This window comes from Scatophagus argus, chromosome 6, assembly GCF_020382885.2.
Source record: "Scatophagus argus isolate fScaArg1 chromosome 6, fScaArg1.pri, whole genome shotgun sequence".
Classification (NCBI taxonomy): Eukaryota; Metazoa; Chordata; class Actinopteri; family Scatophagidae; genus Scatophagus; species Scatophagus argus.
Window position 1 is genome coordinate 6444954 of NC_058498.1, and position 18228 is coordinate 6463181.

Sequence of the window (18228 nt, forward strand, 5' to 3'; positions counted from 1 at the left end):
ATGTAATCTGTGGTTGTTATTTACAGACAGATGAGAAAAACTGGGATAAATTAAAATGATTAAAGTTAATTAAAGGTTAAAATATTTAAAAAAGAAAAAACGTGTGATTGTGTGAAATGTCCATAGAGATTTTGTGTTGCTACAGTGAGTCATTAAATCTATCTTAAATCCACTAGGATTTTAGTGGAAATGGTTTTCATTTCATTTTTACAGAAAAAAAGACAATAACTTTTGATAATATTTTGATAAATTATTCAGCCTTATGTTAAATAAAGCCACAAAGTACAAGTTAAAATAAATGTAGGCTCCCAGTCAAGTAAATGTAAAATAAAAATCGCAAAAAGCATTGTGACCTGAAAAAAGGCGATGATGTGTGACATCCATGGAAGAACAAGGTAAAACATTGTAGATGAAGCAGTAATTAAACTGAACTAATAGGAATTCGGTTTTGATTTGTTCGAGGGTTGGGAATTTCGTTGAAACCTATTGTCTGACTGGTCTTTCCACACTTGTGTTAATAAAAAGTATGCTGACTGATGCTCACTGTTGCTCACTCTTTTGCAATGCATTCAGGTTCAGGTTCTGCAGCATTGCTTTAGCTCAATGTGAAGGATGTGCCACTCCTCATACTACACATAGTTTTTTCACAGCTTGCAGAGGTGACAGCAAAACTTCGAGCTTATCAGGTAAGATTTTTTGGTTTGTTATGAACAAATTTATCTAGTAAAGTAAAGTAGTAAAGTAAAACAAAAGCTTAATCTGATATACTGTAAACTCACACTAGAAAATGCTACCCTTTACACAAAAACAGAGGTTTCTTTGTTATTTCTGACTACAAGTCACTGTTGGATTGCATACCAGGTGACTTCACAGCTGCTTACTGGCAATGAAGAAATTCATTCATAAAATGCACAAACACAATGAAAAGTGGCTGCTTGGATAATCATTGCTTAAATCTGCGTCTCACACACTCTGCTGCATATGTTGGCTGAGCAAAGGAAACTAAGTGAAGACTTTTCTCTGTCACTACAGCTTCTTCCTCTGTTGTCAGTGTCTCTTTTTTATTTAAAATGGATGGGAAATAGTGATTTAATTCAAATCCCTGAAAAATCGTTGTTTACTGTACAAACCCATGTGATAGGACATACCAGTATGTCCTATCACACACAGAGAATGAGTTGAATGAGTTTTCAAAATAAGGACACAAAAGTCAAACTCCTGCTGCTCATTGCAGTTCTTTTCAATCTCTCTATGAAGCCTGTAGCCTAGCGAGAACACAGTTAAACTACAGGTAGAGTGGAATTTGAGTATTGCAGCTACAGACAATAATAAGGATGATATTCGATTAGATTAGAAACATATTTGTACTGTAATTGTCTTTACATAATGCAGGGCTGGTATTCTGGCATTCTATGAAATAAAGAACGTGTAAATTAATTAAAATGCTGTTGTTTAGCAAAAACAATAAAGTACTGTTGTTGTGTGCTGTTTAATTTCAGGGTGAGGCTCTAGAGCCAATGGCTGTACAACCTTTGACTGAGTGGAGCAGCGGACTCTTCAGCTGCTGTGACGACTGCAGCTCTTGTAAGATTCAACACCATAACTTTCAGTCATATCAAGTCAAGTCAAGTCAACTTTATTTGTATAGCCCATTTTTACAAGCAGTTTGTCTCAAAGGGCTTAATCTACTCAAAACTTTTTCCTCACTTAAGCGATTTATTATAACCGTACTACAGCTTAAAGTTGCTTGTCTTTCAGGCTGCTATGGTTTCTGGTGCTGCCCTTGCCTTGCCTGCACGGTTTCGGGAGCTGTTGGGGAGAACCGTTGCCTCCCTATATGTGACATATGCAGCCCTGCCATAACAGCATCCTGTGGTTTACCTCTGTGTGTGCCTCCTGCAGCACTGGCTATACGGGTTGGCATTCGACACAGATATGGTATCAAGGTATAACACTTGTGAAACTTATATCTATAAGTTTATATATATACATATATGTTTAAATGAAAGCCTCATGTACATTTATACAAAATAACACCTGAGGAATACAGTAAAAACAGTGTAATTTTGCTCTCCACAGGGTAGTTATTGTAAGGATATTGCGACTTCCTGTTTCTGTGAGTGGTGCTCCTGGTGTCAGATGCATCGTGAGCTGAAACATCGCAAGAAAAACTCCACTGTCGTTGTGAACATGCAGCCCGCTTCAATGATGACGGCTCCTGGAAACCCGCCTCCTGCTGGTTTTGTGAGCCAAGGTGTTGTTGTGGCTTCATACTGAGTTCTGTGGCTTCTCATTGGTCTACTGTATGCTAAATAAATAATAATTAAAAAAAAGTAAAGATTTAGCTCATGTAAATGTATCTGTGGTTTGACTATGTTGTGGTTGTTCACCGTTAAATGTGATTATTTTTCATTAGGTGTGGGTCTGAGATGAAGACTAGGGTCCTTGTTTTGACCTGATCTTTTTTCCAGTAGGAAGTTGAACTTGCTGCTGTTACTACACTGAAACTGCACTGAAAAGAGAATTTATCAGTGAAGTACAAAGATGTGTTTGCTGGATAAATTTCAGGCTTATAATGCTGCAATTACAACAACCATTTTCAGCTTCTCTCTCTTTCTAAAATCTGCTGTAATATAAAAATGGACAATTGTTATAAACTTAAACTTAGGCTGGAGGATGGATCAGAGGGCCAAGGCCTGCATCTGTTTCCTGATCATTACTAAAGACTTACTTGACTTTTTTTTTTTACTTTTTTCATTATTATTAATGAAATTAATGAAGGAATTATGTATGATTGAGCCATATAACATTGTGTCATCAAGATTATCCCATAGCATTGTGAAGGATTTTTATTTCTGTAGCAATAATTGCTTGAAAATAAATTGATGGCTGGTGTCTGTGTGTTGATGAGGGTAAAATCGCAAATTTATGAATGTAAAAAAATGTAAAAATATTCAAACAATTCACAGTTATCACAGGTAATTGTGAGTGCTCTTTGGGCCGCTCTTTGTTTTAACAAGAAAAACCAGGACAGAAATTGAAATCATTTGACCAAATAGTCCTTAAAAACAAGTAAAATTTAAGTATTAATGTTATGAGATGTTAGTAAAGTGAATCTACAGATCAAATGGGTGTCTTATTACCGGGTATTACTGTAATCAGACCAGGACGACCCCCCAAAAAAGTGACGCGAGCTGTCTAGCTAACATGTGGGCTGTAAGGTTTTTTTGTTTTGTTTTTGGTTGAGAACACACCCAAAATAATTCTACGTACTGGACAGGAGTGTCAGTCAGTCAGTCAGAGTCTGAACACTAGACCTCCGTAAATATTTATTATGTGACATTTTGGTCCCAAGTCAGTCTTCAGGCATGAAACAAATGCACAGACGCATCATAGAAGTACCTGTGCAGAAGGATTCACCTGACTGGCCACATGACTACAAACAAATACATAAAAGAGTGAACAGCAGATATGCTCAGTGAACCCCGGGTCGTAATCCATGTCTGCTGAAGAACTGGAGGTAATAAACATTGTGTGTGTGTGTGTGTGTCGGACTCTATTTTTTCCACTGTTCAGGTCAGATCAACACAATCGACCTTTAGCCACATGTCTGTTCACGCTCATGTGGTGCTATACTTACATTTCACTGCCCAGAAAGACACAACAGTGATGTGTTGCTGTGATATCAGAACGGGACTGGCTTCACAGATCACTGCTCTCCAGCAGAGTTCAATCACAGGTGCATCAAAGTGAAATATAAAATGGATTTTATCAATGCCTTTCTTTCACATGTGAGCTTACCTTCACACATACCAACACGTAGATCTCTTTAAGTTCAGTTTATGGAGAGGCGATGATGCTATTGTGGCACACTGGGAGAACAGTTTTGTGTTTGTAAGGCCTTGTCATCAGATGTCAGAAAGACCAAACCCTCCGAGCTTGTTGGATGTGATCATCCTAACCTGCTGACTTTTTTTGATCAAGTTCTTGTCATCAGGAGTTGCATCCTGGGAAACACCCAGCAGCCACATCGGACCTGCCAACTCGAGTGGAATTTCCTCCACAGTGATCGTGTGTACTGTTGTAGGCTGAAACAAACTGACATTTAAAATAACAATAGAGTTGCAGGAAACAGGATAAATAAGATAAACCACAACTGAACAATTAAATGCACCAGTGTGTCACTCAGCATGCACTGTGTGTCAGCAGTGTGTCACGGAGTCTCAGCAGGAAATGCTTACATTTCCAGCATAGCAGATTTAAGACGTCAAACCATGGATGACATGTAAGACAGCAGGAAAGAAAACTGACCCGATTGTGCTGCTGTCATCATGCAAAGCACAAGACTTAAAAGCTCAAATTAAAGACTAAATATTACATAAAGATCATGATGAACTATATTTATTAATATGCTGTCCTGTAGTCAAACACAAAGAAAGAGGAAATGTTTCCCTCTCAAACTGATTTGCTTTGGATGTCTTTGTTCCTGTGTTTAAACCGGAAAACTCAGACTCAGGTTTTTCAGCATTGTTTATGTTTATCTGACACAGATAAACAGGTACACAAAAAGGTGCCACTCCTAATCCAAAGTCACAGCTTCAAAGTCGCAGAGCAGGTCGCCGGTCTCGCTCAGGTAAGAACATATTTAAACTGACAATAAATTTCACATCTTCATCCTAACTTTTGATCTGAAATGCTGAAAAAAAAGTACATTTTTATATTTTTATTGCTTTTGAAGACAAAAAAATATCTTTTCACTTTCATTGTAACTCAGCCAATTAAATTCACTCACACACACGCATACACACACATACATCTTACACACATTTTACCAGTTAGATTGTTTTAGGACTTCGCAGCTGCTTCATATTGTCATAGAGTGTTGGAGCACATCCTTAAAGAACATACTTGTATCAGAATATAATGTTGTTTTACATGTACACTGCATCACAATATAGGCAGCATATAAATTATACACTGTTCTAATATATCATATTGTAGGTAGTCAACATTTATAGTATTTTTCTCATATGTTACCAGTTTTCATTTTATTTTTCCTGCCAGTCTGTGTATTTTATTTACAATTTTTGTAACTGATTTGTTTGCCCATTGGCTGTCATCCTGTAGGTGTTTATGTGTTAATCAGTGCTGAAAATAAATTATGTTGATGTATTAAATCAAAACACAGTTGCCAAAAGTGAAGGCAGACTTAACAGGAAATTCATTTGTTCAAACTACCACAAAGTGAAACTGGGAGCTGCCACAGGCACACTCGAAGCTCTTGAGACACTCTCACTTCTTAAATGAAAATAAAATAAAAATTAAAAAAAATAACATAAACAGAAAAGCAGCAGCTTATTTGAATAATAAACGTATTCATGTGGACCTTTAGCAGTCAGCTGTGGTTCAAACGTTACGTGAAATCAACTCATTCTCTCACGAAGAAGGTTTGCAACAAGGTGCTTCATAGTCTCGTCAGGATGTCCAGTCTAGAGGATAAATGTGTTTCATTTTTACATGTGCTCATATCTGATAGATTAGGACAATACAATACACACAGATGAGCTTTCTTTATATGTTAAATGAAGTTTTTGATTTGATTTTTCTGTTAAAAGGTTTATTGTTCATGATCTGTGGCTTAAATTGTCCAACAACCAATGGCAGAACAACCCTCAGAATGGAACAGCAGCCTGTTGGACTGCTTTGAGGATGCCAGTACTTGTAAGAATCAATACCACAAATTTAACTAAGATTATTTATTTATTTATTTATTTTTTTGACATTCTTTAGTATTGTCAAGTCACTTAAGCGTTTGACTCACTCTGCTGTGTTTTTCAGGCTGCTATGGTTTCTGGTGCTTGCCTTGCCTTGCCTGCACTGTTTCAGGAAAATTTGGAGAGAACAACTGTCTCCCATTATGTGACTTCTGCAGCTTTTCCGTGATGACAGCCTGTGGGATGCCACTGTTTCCTCCTCCCGCTGTCTTGTCTCTAAGGGCGGCCATTCGACACAAGTATAACATCAAGGTGTGACGGATTCAAAGCTGACGTTAGCAGAATTTCTCAACACGTTGAATTAAAGTGAGGTATTTAAAACGTTTCCTCTTTTCTTCTCCGCAGGGCTCGCTCTGCAAGGACATAGCAGTGTCCTGTTTCTGCATGTGGTGCTCCTGGTGTCAAATGCAACGCGAATTAAAATATCGCAAAGAAACTCTCACAGTCATCAACGTGCAGACAACAGTGGTCAACATGCAGCCCCAACCAGTCATGATGATGCCAGCAAACCCGATGCCAGCAGGGGTCATGATGGCGCCTTACTGAGCCCCGTGGTGGCTTCTCATTTTATTAAGACCTCATAATATTACCCTGTAAAACCTAACAGTACATCTTAATAAATAAGTAAAGTTGACGCAAACTTTGAAAAAGTCAGAGTCACTCATTTCCATTAATTAAAGTAACTCAAAAATGAAATGTTGAAGTAGTAAGTCCGTTGCTTTGAGTGCACTTAAAGTGTTGGTGATGCAATTCCAGCTCATTCAACTAACTCATTTACTATAGGTTATGTTTATATCATAAAAATGTAAGTTAGTGGGCTGCCATTTAGCATTTTTATTCTTTTGTTATTGTCATTTTAGTTTATAATTCTGTTTATTGTGAACAAAGAATGCATCCAAAAAAAAGCTTTGTAAGATCTGTGTTTGATGTTGATCGCACAAGAAATAGGATTAATATCAGAAAATGAATCAAGCACGATTTAGATAATTGATTAACCAAGTACATTTGCAACTAAAATAGAGACTAAAATACACCTTTGTCGTCACTTTTTCCCTTCATCAAATCAACACATTTATCAAATAAATACACTGTCCTCGCGAAGCGTCCAGACTCAAAGTGTTTGCGCACGTCACTGACGTCACTCCGCAACCAACGTCAGCCCGAGGAGCAAGCGCAGGTGTGTTTGCTATGTGGTTTGCTGTCGCCGACTCGCTGCTGGAGTAGCCTGGATTGTTTTGCTGGAACCGGAGTCATCGTTTATTAGCTGGCGCTGCACAAGAACATTTGTCCACCTCACAAGGTAACTTTGTTGTATTATTTTATTGCTGCTGCGCATGATTTTTGGGGCGAGCCGGTCGTTTGTCGGGCTCTTTGAACAAGCACAGCGTGGGCGTTGAAGCATGTAACGTTATCTTATAGTTTTCAAACGTTAGCACTAGCTTGCAAACAGCATGGTTTGATAAAACAACCGTTAACCGCTATTCAGTGAGCGACTTGACTAAATTAAGTGTAAGAAGAATATACATGAAGATGTTAGCTTGTGGGCTTTCAGTGTAAGCTAGCACTAACCATGATGTTCATTTAGCTCGCGCCTGGATTTGGCGCTTTCCGCTCGCAATGCATTATGTGCCGCGGTCGCCATTTTTCCGGGCAAAAGTGTTTTTGTTTACAACTTTACCAGAGCAGACTTGAGAATAAATGTAATTGTTTGATGAAAATATGTGGAAATGTTAGTTTTGTGAGTTTTCTAGTTCTTTGTAAATAAAGTTGTTGAGACATTACAGACTCTACCATGATCAGTAGTCCACAGTTTTTCCCTTACCTTGCTTGTATACTATCTGCATGTGCACATTCACAACTTTTAATTCCCTAAAGGTACATTTGTCAAGAAACCATTCAGCTAGAAGAGTGGTCGGTGGTTACGGTAGTGATCTGATGATTAATCGGGCATTTCATTGCCCTGTGTGTGATTTTAAGTAGCCATTTGTTGAGAGGGAAGTGTACAGTCATATAACGGGACATTTAAGAAAAAAGGAAATGGTGCCATGGCCATTTACAGCTTGTGAGTTTAAAACAAATGTTTACGCCACATTTAATGCCCCCAAATGCAGCGAACATCAAAATGCATCAGACTGTGATGGAGCAGTTGTAGTGCAAAATCTCCCAGATGTTTCTCAGGACGGTGACATTGAACATGATTCTGTGGAGCAACCAAATGATGATGAAGATGTCTCAGCAGCACACAGTAGCACTGAGGGATTAACAGAGCAGTTACAGTACAATCTGACTGCCTTCTTTTTGAAAATGCAAACTATTCTCTGTGTATCACAGAGGGAAACACAGGAACTCACTGAGCACATTGATCATTTGTTTTCACTGTGAGAACCTGTTGTCATAGAAAATGTAATCAAGATACTGAAAAAACATGACTGTACTTTCACAGACACATTTGTTTTGCATAAATCTATGACCTCTGAAGGACCACTGTCAACAGCTAGGAGGAGAAAATCTTATTTTGGGGAAAAATTTCCATATGTTAAGCCTGTAGAATACCTCATTGAGTCATCACAGCACATACATGTATGTATCTATTCTCACATCTCCTGTTGCAATCACTTGATGTTCTTGAGAAAGTCAAAGAAACAGCATCACATAAGCCTGGACAGTATATGTGACATTGTGATGGCTCTCACTATAAGGGAAATCAACATCTTTCAGATGAGGGTCAGAAATTTTCCATAATACTATATGTTGATGATTTTGAAATTGCAAACCCTTTAGGAACATTAAAAAAAATCACAAAGTATGTGCAGTCTACTGGACTTTAGCTAACATATCAGTTAAGTATCGTTCAGTCCTCCATTCTACTCAGTTGGCCCTTTTGTGCAACTCAAAAGATGTACGACAGTTTGGATATGAGAAGGTTTTTACACCTGTCTAGAAGTACCTAAAAACTCTTGAAGAAGTGGGTGTCTACATTGAAGCGTTTGGTAACTGTCTCAAAGGCACAGCCTATTCTGTTATGGCTGGTAATCTTGCTGCCTGTGGGCTAGCTGGTTTCAATGAGAGTTTCAGGTCTACATATTTCTGCAGATTTTTCCTTGCCATTCTGACAGAAATCAGATGCAGTAACTGGAAGTTTTGAGATGAGAACCAAAGACTTCCATGATACTCTTGTTCGAGAGCAGACCAATGACAGTGAAGATGATTGTGGTGTAAAACAGAGTTGTGTTCTCTCTGACCATCTCTTCTATTTCCATCCCATCACAGGATTTCCTCCTGATGTTCTGCATGACCTGTTTGAAGGTGTGGTCCCCATGGAGTTGGCGCACTGTTTGAAAGGTTTGATTGCAAAGAAATATTTCACTTTGGAGGAGCTGAATAAAGCAGTCCAGTGTTTTCCCTACCAGCATTCTGATAAGGTTGACCGCACTCACCCAGTTCCTCTAAATTTTGCCAGTCAAGGAACAATTGTTGGGAATGGGCATGAGAACCATACTCATAATTTCACAGATAATACCATCCAGTACATGGCCTGCAAGCTTTCAGATCACATGCAACTCCTTCAGAAAGTCTTCCCCAACTTAAGACTGTGACCAAAACATCATTATATTGAACACTGTCTTTGTAACATAAAGTGCTTTGGTCCTCTGGTGCATCGCTGGACATTGAGATTTGAGGAAAGTTTTTAAAAATATAGTTCGTGCCACTCATAACTACAAAAATGTACTGAAAACATTGACAGAGAGACATCAAAACATTTTGTCTGTCATCACAAATATTTTTCAAGCCACCTGTACAAACTTCAAATGTGGAGTCGGCCTTTATTTAATCATTGCGTATTGATACACGTTCACAGACACGTTCAGTGTCGAGCATTACAGACAGCAGCTGTGTTTATGGCACAAAACAGGCAACCATTCAAGGCACAACTTTTATGGTGGGTGTTTGTATGTAGTGGGACACATGCTGCCTTGCCCATGTTCAAAGAGATTAGGGGCAGTCGTGGATCAGCGGTTAGGGTGTCGGACCCGTAACCGGTGGACCGAACCGCTGGTTTGAGTCCCCGTCCCGGTGTCCATGGCTGAGGTACCCTTGAGCAAGGTACCTAACCCCCACTGCTCCCCGGGCGCTGCACGCGGTCGCCCACTGCCCCGGGTTTGCTGTGTGTGTGTGCACGTCACTTGGGTGGGTTAAATGCAGAGAACAAATTTCGTTGGAGTGAGTTCCCTTCAATGACAAAATATGTCACTTTAATCTTTAATCTTAAACTTTAAACATATTGCTCATTGGAAGTGATATCTTCCTATTCCTAAGAGACCTGATATGTTGAGCATTTGCGGTCACGGTGGTGCAGTGGTTAGCACTGTCGCCTCATAGCAAGAGGGTTCCAGGTTCGAATCCCGGTCTGGGCCCTTCTATGTGGAATTTGCATGTTCTCCCTGTGCCTGCGTGGGTTTTAGGGGCAGTCGTGGATCAGCGGTTAGGGTGTCGGACCCGTAACCGGTGGATCGCTGGTTTGATTCCCCGTACCGGTGTCCATGGCTGAGGTACCCTTGAGCAAGGTACCTAACCCCCACTGCTCCCCGGGCGCTGCATGCGGTCTCCCACTGCCCCGGGTTTGCTGTGTGTGTGTGCACGTCACTTGGGTGGGTTAAATGCAGAGCACAAATTTTGTTGGAGTGAGTTCCCTCCAATGACAAAATATGTCACTTTCATCTTCTTTCATATGAGCTAACAGGCCAATGAGTGAAATCTCTGAGTCAGCTAACTGATCAAATGCCACAGATTGTCTGCAAAGTTTCAGGCAGGCTAATTCTGACAACTAAACATTTCATTTCAGTGTCTGACTAAAGGAGCAAGCAGCCATCCCCAGCCTGTTCTCTCCCAGTGAACCAGAGGAGACTGAAGATCATTTGGAGCCTGCTATGAATACTAGCCTCCTTCCACACTCTTGACAAAGTAATGAAAGGTAAAGCCTTTTGTCTACTATGAGCCATGTTATATAGGAGCATGTTCTCTGTGTGCATCTTATAATCAGAGAATGATTAGCTGGACTACATGTGTGTCTAACTTGGTGCACACCAGTGAGAAACAAACATGTATTCAGTGTGTGTATTGATATGTGTTAGTTGTTAAGCAGCTAGTGGAAAGTTTGTTTTTTTTCGTTTTGTCTTTGTGTTTCAGGTTTCCTTATCACAGTGTAAATGGAAGCAACTGATGTTCTCAAACTAAGGGTGGTCCTTGATGATGTCAATACTGAGAGGCTTATTTTGCCCTCTTGTTCTGAAACTGTAAAAGCCCTCATATGTGAAGTGAAGGATAAGCTGAATCTGGACTATAACTTTCGCCTTCAGTTTCAAGATCCAGAATTTGCCAATGCCCTGTGCAATTTGATTAACATGGAGGACCTACCATCTAAGGCCACTATTACGATAGTTAGTCATTGAGTTCAACTAGCACAGATGACACTATGCTGTTGTCTGATAACACAGTATCACCAGAGTGACTTTGCCGATGTCCAGCCATCTTTATTGTTCCAGATTTCTCACATGAGGTTGAGCATGTTGTAAGAGAGGGCAACTCTGCCTACGTGAGAGAGGGAAAAACTGCCATGTTGACCAGGGACCAAAAGCACAACATACTGGATGTAATGACTGCTGAGTTGTACAAACATTAAGCATATCCCAGTACCAAACAGATTGGATTGGCTGCAGAGGATCTGGTGAACAAGCACCCCAGTCTGAAAGAAAATTGTTCCAAAAGAGGCTACGAGGATCAAACTGAGCAGGGCAGGCATAAAGGATGTGGCTGTGAATGCAGGAAAGCGTAACAGGACCAATCCAGAGGGTGCAGCATCCAGGGCCAGTATCAGAAGACCCAGGAGAGGGGAAGTCAACTTCCTTCCCAGCTAGCCCCATGGAGAAACTAAGCAGACCCTTGAGACCTAAAGGTGGAGCAGTTCAAGAGTACATCGATGGAAAGAGACATGATATTCATCCATCCACATATGCAACATACGTTTGCTCTCAGACGTGAAGAAATTGTGACTTAAGCTCCTCCAGTTGCTGAACTTATGGACAGATGATCTGCACTCTTTTCTGAAGCACAAGTTAGTATAAAGTTAAAATTTATGCTTAAAAATATGCATAAACCATCAAAGTAGTCATTAGATTTGAGTAGTTAGTAGAGTAGTCTTGAGTAATTTGGTATGTCTGTTTGTCTGAAAAGCCCAGTGTTACAATATCACATGGCTTTTGTTTTTCATGCAGCTCTATAGTGAAATCCACAGGATCACAAATCAAAATCTGCCATCTGCTTTCTTTTCTGCAGTCGACAAGTACACACCCCATCTGCTAAAGCTGTACAAAAAGAGGAGGAGTGGCATCTTTGGTCAGAAGAGCGATTATGATGGCTTTTGAGGAACAGGTAAATTTTCTTTTTTGTTATTATTTTACACATTACGCTGGTGTTGAATGTGAAGAGTGAACACTAACATCCCTTATGTATGCACTGTCTTGCAATAGGACAAAAACAACATCTGTGCAGCTCGAACGGCAGCCTTGGCCAGCCTACCTCTGTACTTGAAGGAGGATTCTTCAGAGATCTTCAGAACTTGCAAGGTATTTGTGAAATGTGGTTGACATTAGGTCTCATCACACACATTAATTTCAACAGAATTTCAAACGTTGCAAATTAACTGGGAATGTGCTAGTTTTACAGTCTTGGTACTTAATTCTGATTTGTAGTCCTCTAATTTTTGGAGATAAATTAGGGTCATAAATTTCATTCATTTGAAAAAGACATTTGAAACTCAAAGTTCAAGTTTTGATAATGGAAATTTGAAAAATACAAGAATTTATTTTTAAAAAAAACTAAATTATTTTATTTGGAATAAATTATTTGACCCTAATTTAGCTCCATACTAATTAACCAAAACATTGAACATTGATATATGAGCGTCATAGGAAGTTATTGAATTTCTGGTCAGTCGTGTGTGTGCTCTGGCATGTGTGTGGATGCAAGGGAATATTTTGGGATGAATGCACATCATGTTGGTGAAAATAAGAAACGATCAACAATCGTCAGCCTTTTAATAAGCGTCATTATTTGTAAAATTAGACGTACACATCTTTTTCTCCTTTATTGTTTTATTCAGGATGACTTGGAAGCAAACCAGGAAGGAGCAGTGGTTCTGGTGGCCGTGGTCAACGAGGAGGAAGCGTCTGAAGTTCCCTTAGAAACACAGCACGTGTCGGTTGTTCTCGAGGATCAGGTTGTCATGTCACACAGATCGTGGACTGATGCACCTGTTATATTGTTTGGACTGGTCTATGCCCTCCATTTGAGGTACCCTGAGAAGTTAAGTGGCTTCTTTGGATTCATCCAGGTTGTCCTCTTAGATCTGAATGATGGGAGAAAGCAGCTCAAACATACATTGCAGGCATTGAGAAATGCGCTAGAATGAATGGGATTTGGGAACTAGAATGTTGTTATTTATTGTAGTGAAAGAAAAACACTTTCTGTAACTTCAGAGGCAGCATTTGTGTAAAGAAGAGCCATTTAAGTTAATGTGACTTAATTCTGATCAATTAAATTCACACATTTTAAATTAGTTTGGAGATGTTACATGCAAGTGTGATATACTTGTTAGTTTTAAGTTCAGGTAACTTGATTGGAACAGTAACTGTAACTTAATTTACCCAAGCTACCTTTACAATGATTACTTAAGTTAACAATTCAACTACAAGATTATTTGATTTAACTTAATTAACTTAAATCAGATTTAAGTTAATAAACTTAAATGGTTCAAATGCAATCTGTTTCCTCAAATGGTTTGAGTTCAACTAACTTGTCAGGTTTTACAGTGTAATACTTAACCTTTACTTGTTTTAAAGGACTATTAGCTCAAATGATTTTAATTTCTGTTCTGGGTGTTATGGTGAACAGAATATTAAATTTGAATTAAGTTTGTCTTGATATTTTTGTTAATAAGCTCCAAATAAATTCAGTCAGGTCGAAGCAAATCTGGATCACTCTCAGGTGACTGGTGAGTGTGTTCAGACAAAACAAATTCGTCTCTTCCTTTCAATAAAGAAGTTTCGACATCCAAAGTAATGCGAAGCTGAACGAGCTTTTGCTCATCGTTTCTGTTGGTGAGCAACGCTGAGACGCGTAACGCCACTCAGGGACATTCTGCTACGATTAGGAAGAGACTCACCAGTCTTATAAAAGTCAGGGACAAAGTCAGAAGGCTTTGTTGTCATTTTGTTATGTTTACTTACATCACTTGTTTTTACCCTTTTTGCTCTTCTTGTCATTAGAAAGTGTCTCTTGTGAGCAGTGTGTCCTGCTCTCGGCCACGGTCTCGTTTCAAGAACAGAGAATTTTGTGTGTTAAAAGTCAGAGTTGAAGGGCAGTATTTTCACAGTCCTTGTATTTTCTTCCCTGTTAAAAACTGCTTCCAGAATAAGGAGCCTTGGACCAGAATGATGAAACTGGGAGTGCCTCCCTTGATAAAAAACCTGTTAACAGAAGAGAAAGGACGGAGACGAAAGTGAAGGACGTTAGTGCATCAGGACAGGAAACCTTGACACCAGGGTACAAATATATCCTCATTAAACAGCAGTGGAGTGCAGACAAAAACAAAGTAGTGTGGATCATGGGAGTTGTGGTCTTCACTGTTAAGCTGTCTATCCGATGTGACAGAAATGTTAGAAAATTTCATTCACGATACGTTTAGTCACATTGTATTTCCTTCTTCGCTCTCTGGTGAGCAAATGACACGTACTGTTACTGTGACCCAACTATGAATTTCTCTAAGATTGAACATAGTCGGAAACGACAACAACAGCTGGCTTGTTTCTGGACATTTTAATGCGGAAATTTTAATGTCTTATATCTTTAAATAAAAAAGGCATAAATCAAAATGAGGTTCCGCTTATGAAAAACAGAATTAATGGACGTACCTTTTATGCTGCAACACTTTTAAAAGTGACGTCTCTGGGTTTACTTGGTAAAGCGTCTCCTTCTGTTCATCTTCAAAGTACAGCTGGGGTGAGGAAAGGTCAAAATGTGGCTCATTAGGATCAAAAATAAATAACTGTCATTTAAAAGCTTTACTTACTTTTGATTACTTGAACTCAATTGTATCTACATGGTGTTTAATATCACAGGTCAAACTAGCACTTTGTTTGACAAGTTTAAGGATGCAAAACAAAACATAAAAGACTATGCAGGATGGTGGTGTGAAGGATTCCCAAATATTTCTTATGGTCAGAAAGCTCATTTTGGCTTATTCTACTCTTATTGATTATGGGTGACAAATAATCGGCAAACACAAACCTGCAAATTTTGAGGATGGTATTTTCTGTCCGTGTCCCAGGGTGGAAGTTCTTCTCCAAACATGACTGCCAAGTGATCTATGAAACTGAAACCAGACAACAGAAACAGATTTATCTCAGTTTTACTTTAATTATTTAGTCAGCTCAAATGGATAAAGGTTGACATGCGAAATACTCTGATTAGCTGCCATAAATTAAACTACACCTTGGCTACAATAAGGACAAAAATACACTAAATCAAAACAGACAAAAAGAACAGGAGGAGTTTACCAGTTGCTCTCACAGAAAGCAGAGATGAAGTCACTCTGCTGGTGTTCCGGATACAGGAAAAGAACAGGCCAGTGCAGGGAGCCCTGCTGGTCCAGGAAGACCTGAGCCCCCGTGACCTCTTTGGAGCTGAGGCCGTCCAGACTCAGCTGCGATATCGCTGCTGAGGAGCCTTCGTCCTCATCCTCGCTGTCTGAACCGTGCTGACGATGCTTCACGGGCTGGGCGAGCTTGATGCCTCGATCCTGCGTAAAGCACACAAAAATGTGCCTGACGATCACCACAAAAAGTAGAAGAACAGAGCTTGCATCATGTTAATGCACACTTGATAGTCATACAGCACGTGTCAGATTTGTTTGTTTGTTTGCTTCCGGTATCACATAAGTCTTAACTGCACAGATTTCACACTTGACTGAGGGAAAGTTTGCGTACCTTTATAGCAGTTAGGAGAGCTTCCTTCTCGCCGTGCAGCTTTTTTTCTTTGGCTTTGGCCTTCCTGGCGTCTCTCTCTGCTGCTCTCTAATGCACAAAGTAAATGAAGTTACTTTATTAATCCCAAACTGGGAAATTACTTCTCTGCATTTAACCCATCACTGATTGAAACACACACACATGCAACATGCGATGAAACACACAGGAACAGTGGGCTGCGTCAAGCGCCCGGGGAGCATATTGGGGGTTAAGTGCCTTGCTCAAGGGCACATCAGCTGGGGCTGGAGACATTATCACTCCACCACACTCAATTTTTTTCCTGCCCGTCTGGTGGGGGAATCGAACCAGCGACCTTCCAATCACAAGTCGCTTCTTCAACCTCCAGGCCACCTTTTTTTTTTAAATTTTTAAGTAGGGAATATCCTCCAAAAAGCTGGTAATACCTTAATGACACTGGAAGGCAAAAGAAATACCACCAAAAGGAGGCGACCGCCGTCTTAGCCAAAAGGCAGAGAAGCGAAAAAACCAGAGATTTAAACTTGACTAAAACTAAAACCTCCACCCGAAAATCAACTGAACTCCTTGGTGATTGTACCTTGTGTTTATCCGCAGATGCTCTCAGCTCCAGCAGCTTCTTGTCAGTAGGATGAGCCTTCAGGCCCTCATCACACCACTGCATGGCCTCTGCAAAGAGGCGCAGCTCTATACAACACTGAACACCTGCAGAGACACAAACATTATTTTCTGTCATTGTTCTAAGCAGTGATTTGCTCTCTAACCATATTTATTGTCATATCTTGTGAAAAGATGTCGCTGCAGGTGACAGACCTGTATGTTTATACTACACACCTCTGACCAGTGCTTTAAGGTGGTCCGGTTTGACCTTCTTTGCAGCTGCAGCATCATTCAGTGCAGAGCGCATGTTACCTGTGTGACACCAACCAGAGAAGGGAGGATGAAATAAAGAATGAAAAATAATTAAAGACAATATGAGTCTCTGACGCCGTGTAAGCCTGTACACGTCTTTAGTACTGATGTGCCTGTATGGCATACAAGAAATCCTAACCCAGGTGGAAGTGAGCTGCGGCCCGGTTGGTGAGGAGAATAGTGTTGATTTCCTGGTCCCCGCAGTTCTTCTTCAAGCCTGCTGTGTAGCACAGAATGGCCTTTTGGTAGTCCTTCTCTTTGAAAAACGCGTTTCCCTCATCTTTCAGGCTGTTTGCTTGCTCTGGGGAGAAATGAGGCAAACGAGCCGGATTGTTTCTCACAGTTACAAAGCAGTTTACACTGACGACAAACATGAGGTGCTTCTGAAGCTTGACGGACTGGTGGTCCACCTACCTTCCGGAGGTCTGTCTTCATCATGGATCATGGCCTGTAGACAAGCTAGTTCTGGGTATTTTTTGGGGTCAATCTCGTCGGGGGCTTTTTTCATGAACATGGGTATTTTATCAAACTCCTGAAAAATACAAGAAGTGATGGATCACAGCGGATGGACGGGAAACGTATCTGTTTATGTTACCAGTTAGCTTACTAGCTTACAACAACACAAGTTAACACAATCAAACTGGCGCAGAAATAATGCCTCCTTGCTGATGTTGATATAGGCTATAGTTTCTTACCTCTTCCCAGTTGTCCTCGGAAAAGGCATTTTTATATCCGAGGGTCTTAAATTTGTCCATGAACTCGTCCATGCCATCGTCACTGTCATATTGCCCCTCTGAGGACGCCATTTTCGATCAAAATATATTTCTGAACGACTGTTTTATTGTTCACAAAACCCTTATAAACTCCTGTAGATTACTGAAACCAACTCGTCGGCTGTACAAACGTGAGCTACTTTAAAAACCAACCCAGCTCGTTTACACATGTGCCCGGGTGGTACTACATGTATAAAGTTCCGTGTGGAAACAACGTAGAGATACATTAGTTCCACCTCCGCTAAAGTCATATTTTCAGTACGGTTTGTTATTTTGTATTAATCAACAATACATTTTCAAAGGAAATAGTACTATTATAATTTTTACTACAGCTAATTAGCCCAACAACTGGTTAAATTATGTAAGATTTCAAGTAAGATTTTTCATACAAAATTTAACAATGAAGTCCTACTATATAACAATATTTGAAATTTAAGTAAAATATCTCACCAACCTGCATATTGAGCTACTTCAATATTTTCACTTGTACTTTACATTATTTGTTGCAATGCTACTTTTGCCTTAGTAAAGAACCTGAGTGCTTCTTCCGCCACTGGAAATGACTAACTTTCATTTCATGGTTGTATTTACAATATTTACCAAACAGCAGCACTATTTTGCACTGTGATGGTAGTGCTATGTCACAGTTACAAGTGATACTGAAACACAACAGCAAATGGTCCTTATTTGTGTTCACCTCCTTGGTCTTAT

At 39.8% G+C, this 18228-nt stretch overlaps 2 protein-coding genes across 3 annotated transcripts; one reads left to right on the plus strand and one right to left on the minus strand.

The window, feature by feature from the left end:
- The first annotated feature begins 128 nt into the window (after positions 1–128).
- LOC124060543 (cornifelin homolog B-like) lies at positions 129–13748 on the plus strand. Its single transcript, XM_046391643.1, has 10 exons — positions 129–686; positions 1500–1584; positions 1759–1946; positions 6120–7074; positions 9045–9116; positions 10618–10746; positions 10962–11886; positions 12108–12203; positions 12302–12397; positions 12934–13748. The coding sequence occupies exons 2-4, from the start codon at positions 1518–1520 to the stop codon at positions 6318–6320; spliced, it is 456 nt and encodes a 151-aa protein (XP_046247599.1). The 5' UTR covers positions 129–686; positions 1500–1517; the 3' UTR covers positions 6321–7074; positions 9045–9116; positions 10618–10746; positions 10962–11886; positions 12108–12203; positions 12302–12397; positions 12934–13748.
- ttc4 (tetratricopeptide repeat domain 4) lies at positions 12855–17731 on the minus strand. Of its 2 annotated transcripts, XR_006843589.1 has the most exons (11): positions 17440–17731; positions 17159–17276; positions 16884–17045; positions 16667–16744; positions 16413–16537; positions 15818–15904; positions 15389–15630; positions 15120–15204; positions 14744–14826; positions 14060–14299; positions 12855–13179 (listed from the first exon to the last, which is right to left on the minus strand). XR_006843589.1 is itself a non-coding variant. In XM_046391642.1 (10 exons), exons 1-10 carry the CDS (start codon positions 17548–17550, stop codon positions 14200–14202), a joined length of 1191 nt encoding a protein of 396 aa, XP_046247598.1. In that variant the 5' UTR covers positions 17551–17731; the 3' UTR covers positions 12855–14199. The 2 variants fall into 2 exon arrangements, 1 of the variants encoding a protein (XP_046247598.1); XM_046391642.1 differs by having other exon boundaries at positions 12855–14299.
- Between the last annotated feature and the right edge of the window lie 497 nt (positions 17732–18228).